The 3,367-nt window shown below is 46.5% G+C and overlaps 1 protein-coding gene across 1 annotated transcript in view; it reads left to right on the top strand.

Annotated features, from left to right (window-relative positions):
* The first annotated feature begins 1,807 nt into the window (after positions 1–1,807).
* The window catches only part of dlx5a (distal-less homeobox 5a), a 4,063-nt gene continuing 2,503 nt past the window's right edge, over positions 1,808–3,367 (top strand). The window contains exons 1-2 of the mRNA XM_043689908.1: positions 1,808–2,331; positions 2,984–3,168. Coding sequence (XP_043545843.1) covers positions 1,998–2,331; positions 2,984–3,168 — 519 coding nt within the window. The 5' untranslated portion in view covers positions 1,808–1,997. The remainder of the gene's footprint in view (positions 2,332–2,983; positions 3,169–3,367) is intronic.

The following is a 3,367-nucleotide window of genomic DNA, read 5'->3' as shown; positions in this document are numbered from 1 at the left end:
TTGAGGGGTTTTCTGAAAATCTGCGATCGAGTTTAAGAATCTTGCGCTGCTTTAAATGTTTTAATTGCACGGCGTACTTTGACCGGTGGGTCCTAGTGTTTTGACAATAACATTAATTTTAACCAGGAAGATAACGGACGAGCAGTTTTCCTTTAGGAAAACAAAGCTGCGGATGCTAGAAATAAAAAAAAAGAACTTGCTGGAAAAGCTCAGTAGGACTGGCAGCGTATTTGGAAAGAAAGCAGAGTTAGCGTTTTGGGTCCAGACACCTTTCTTCAGCTAACCATCCATGAAATTGGTTCCTTAAATCGTGCATCAGTTATGAAGCAAAGTTAAGCAAATTAGTATCAAAATCTCAAATTAATGAAACAGTTTGAAGTACGTCCAGGTATAAGCGCATTGCGAAAAATTATACTTTTACAAAACAACTAATTTGCAAAAGACTTGGTTCATAAAATTTGTTGTATTAAAGGTGATCGATAGGTGCCGCTGTAATACCCAGTTACTGGTAAAATCTTGACAAATCTGCTACAACTCGCTGTGTTCAAATGGGAGGAAGCATTTATTTTGTTTTTGTCAATTTGTTCCAACAGATTTTAAATAAGCATGTGTCCAATTCGATTCTTTTGGTTTGCATTGTTAGAAAACGCGAGACATTCTTCTCGCTCATTTGAGTCTGTTTTTGAGTCCGGTTTATTTTTGTCTGGAGTGCCGTGCTCGTTTTTGGTCAATCAACATCAGTCGCCGTTTTCCAAAGGAAGACGCATGCATTTGGTGTGTTCTGTCCCAAACAAAATATGTTGCACTCATTTCCCTAAAGTCAGTCTCCAATGAAAAGTGATAAGAATACAAAGCAGAAAGTGCTATAGAGTTAATGTTTTGAAAATGGTTGGATTCTAGATTACAAAACGTTGAATTATGGGAATTAATATACCATTAAATAGTACATAGAATTCTGAAGTAAAAGTTTGAAAAATCAGATGTTCATATGTTTGTATTAAACTTTCGGCTATGCATAAGATCGCTAACAGTAGAATTGTTATTGACAATTCCTATATGTTCTTATAAACCAGGTATAAGCTGTTGGATGATAACGCACTGTTGGTAGGTTGATGTTTTTAAACGTTGTTTTACTTTCCACAATCCAGTACTATTACACTGTTATAGTAAAGTATGAAAACAGTATTAATAATTGTTTCTGCGAAATATTGGCATCCACGGTGTGTATGGCGTATTCGTTTTTACCAAATTTTCTGTAAAATTAGTCAGAACGTTTTGGTTCTTACCACATGAACTGTAACTGTATAGAAAGCAAACGCAAATTCTGACTTTAGACATCACCAAGGAAAGCCCCGGGGCAGCTTCGGCGCGGAAACTTCGTTCACGTTCTCTCCCAAAGCCAGACAGTGCCATTGAAAAGAAATTGATTGTCCTATTTTTTTTAAGTGGCCGGGTACTAAAAAACAGGACGATCAAGAGTCTGTGAACGTCAATCATTGCTTTAAAATGTTCTCTGACAGGCAATATGGTGAATTCAAGTCCTGGGAACAAGGAGAAATATGCAAGACGCTGAAAGCTGTTGTTGTTTTGATGCTGTTTATCAACAGGTACAATGCCGCCGTGCTTTTCTGTTTGAGTCATTTGTTGTTTTGTGTTTTCAGCATTTTGCCTAGGCATCTGTGAAAGGAGTTGAGCGAGTTAGGGTGTTACTGATGGCTGACTGCTCCATCCAATGGAACAGATCCACCCAGTGCGTAATAGCGCAATTAGGGACTTAACCAAGAGTTAGCTGAGCTACAACCACAGTCTGCCGGCGCCTGCAGCACATACAGCTATGTCTACATAGACTCCTGCAGCACACACACACACGCACACACACCATGTCCATGTAGACTCCTGCAGCACACACACACACAAACATGTCCGCATAGACTTTTACTGCACAACACACACACACACCGACCGACCGCCATCACCTCCTCCAGCAACCCCGGGCTATGACTGGAGTTTTCGATCGCAAGGTTACTAACATCCGGACAGAGCTGCAGCCCACTTTCCAGCACAGCATGCACCATCCGTCGCAGGAATCGCCGACTCTCCCCGAGTCCACGGCCACCGACACAGGTTACTACAGCTCGGCCGGCTCCCACCACGGCTACTGCTCACCTTCGGCTTACGGCAAAGTGCTGAACCCTTACCAGTACCAGTACCACGGAGTGAACGCGTCGGCCGCCAATTACCCCGCCAAGTCTTACCACGAATACAGTTACCCCGGGCATTACCACCAATACGGACCGTACAGCAGGGCTCAGGCAACATGCAGCCAGCCTGGTAAGGAGGCAGGATATCCTCAACTCTCGGCTGGGGCAGCCACAGAAATGATCTCCCATTCACCCCACCCCAAATTAAAGAATGGCGGCTGTTTTGTTTTGAAGGCGAAGTTTGCGATATTAGCGCAGCCAGAGTTCGATGAAGCAGTTTTGTTTTTAATCCTGTAAGATGTTTTGTGCAAGAGTTAGGAGCGAGTATTTCAAGCGGCGGCCTGTCGGGGAGAAAGAGAGAGGGGAGGAGGGGAAATTTGGCCCATATACTTGGGAATGTCTCTCCCCCACCCCCCCACCCCCGGCCGCTCCGGCCGCCCTGCCCTGAGAGCACAGCCCTCTCCTTGTCGGCGGGACATTGTCCCCGCCAAACACCGTCTCACATCCCGTCTGGTTCAAACAGAGATGGCCAAAACATCGACAGGGAGTGGGGTCGGCTGCTGCACATTCAGAGAGAGCCCCGGGGGTTAGCTGTCCTTCCTCCCAGGGGGGTTTGCCTCTATCCCTGGGAGCTGGGGGAAAGAGGGAGGGAGGGAGGGAGGGGGGAACTCCCACCCCAACATTCTGACAGTATCCATCCAGACGGTGAGGCCGTTTCCGTTCACATTTTCCAAACTAAAGTGTGGCTTTTTTTCTCTCCCTCCACCCCCTCCCATTTTCAGAGAAAGAACTTGTCGAGCCCGAAGTGCGGATGATAAACGGCAAACCGAAAAAGGTTCGCAAACCGCGCACAATCTACTCGAGTTTCCAGCTCGCAGCTTTACAGAGGCGCTTCCAAAAGACCCAATACCTGGCCCTGCCAGAGAGAGCCGAACTGGCCGCCTCGCTGGGACTCACCCAGACCCAGGTAAGAGCAACCAAGCCGGCAGCAAGCTCCACTATGGGGAGCCCCGCCGAGTCTCAGGGAGACACTCCACTCGACACATACACTCACACACCCAAGGGAAACACACACACTCACACACCCACAGGCACACACACACACACACACACAACACACCCACAGACACACACACACTCAACACACCCACAGGCACACACACACA

The sequence above is a fragment of the Chiloscyllium plagiosum genome, chromosome 5 (assembly GCF_004010195.1).
Source record: "Chiloscyllium plagiosum isolate BGI_BamShark_2017 chromosome 5, ASM401019v2, whole genome shotgun sequence".
In the NCBI taxonomy this organism is placed as follows: domain Eukaryota; kingdom Metazoa; phylum Chordata; class Chondrichthyes; order Orectolobiformes; family Hemiscylliidae; genus Chiloscyllium; species Chiloscyllium plagiosum.
The sequence above is the reverse complement of the archived record's forward strand: the minus strand, read 5'-3'. Positions and strand labels throughout refer to the sequence as shown.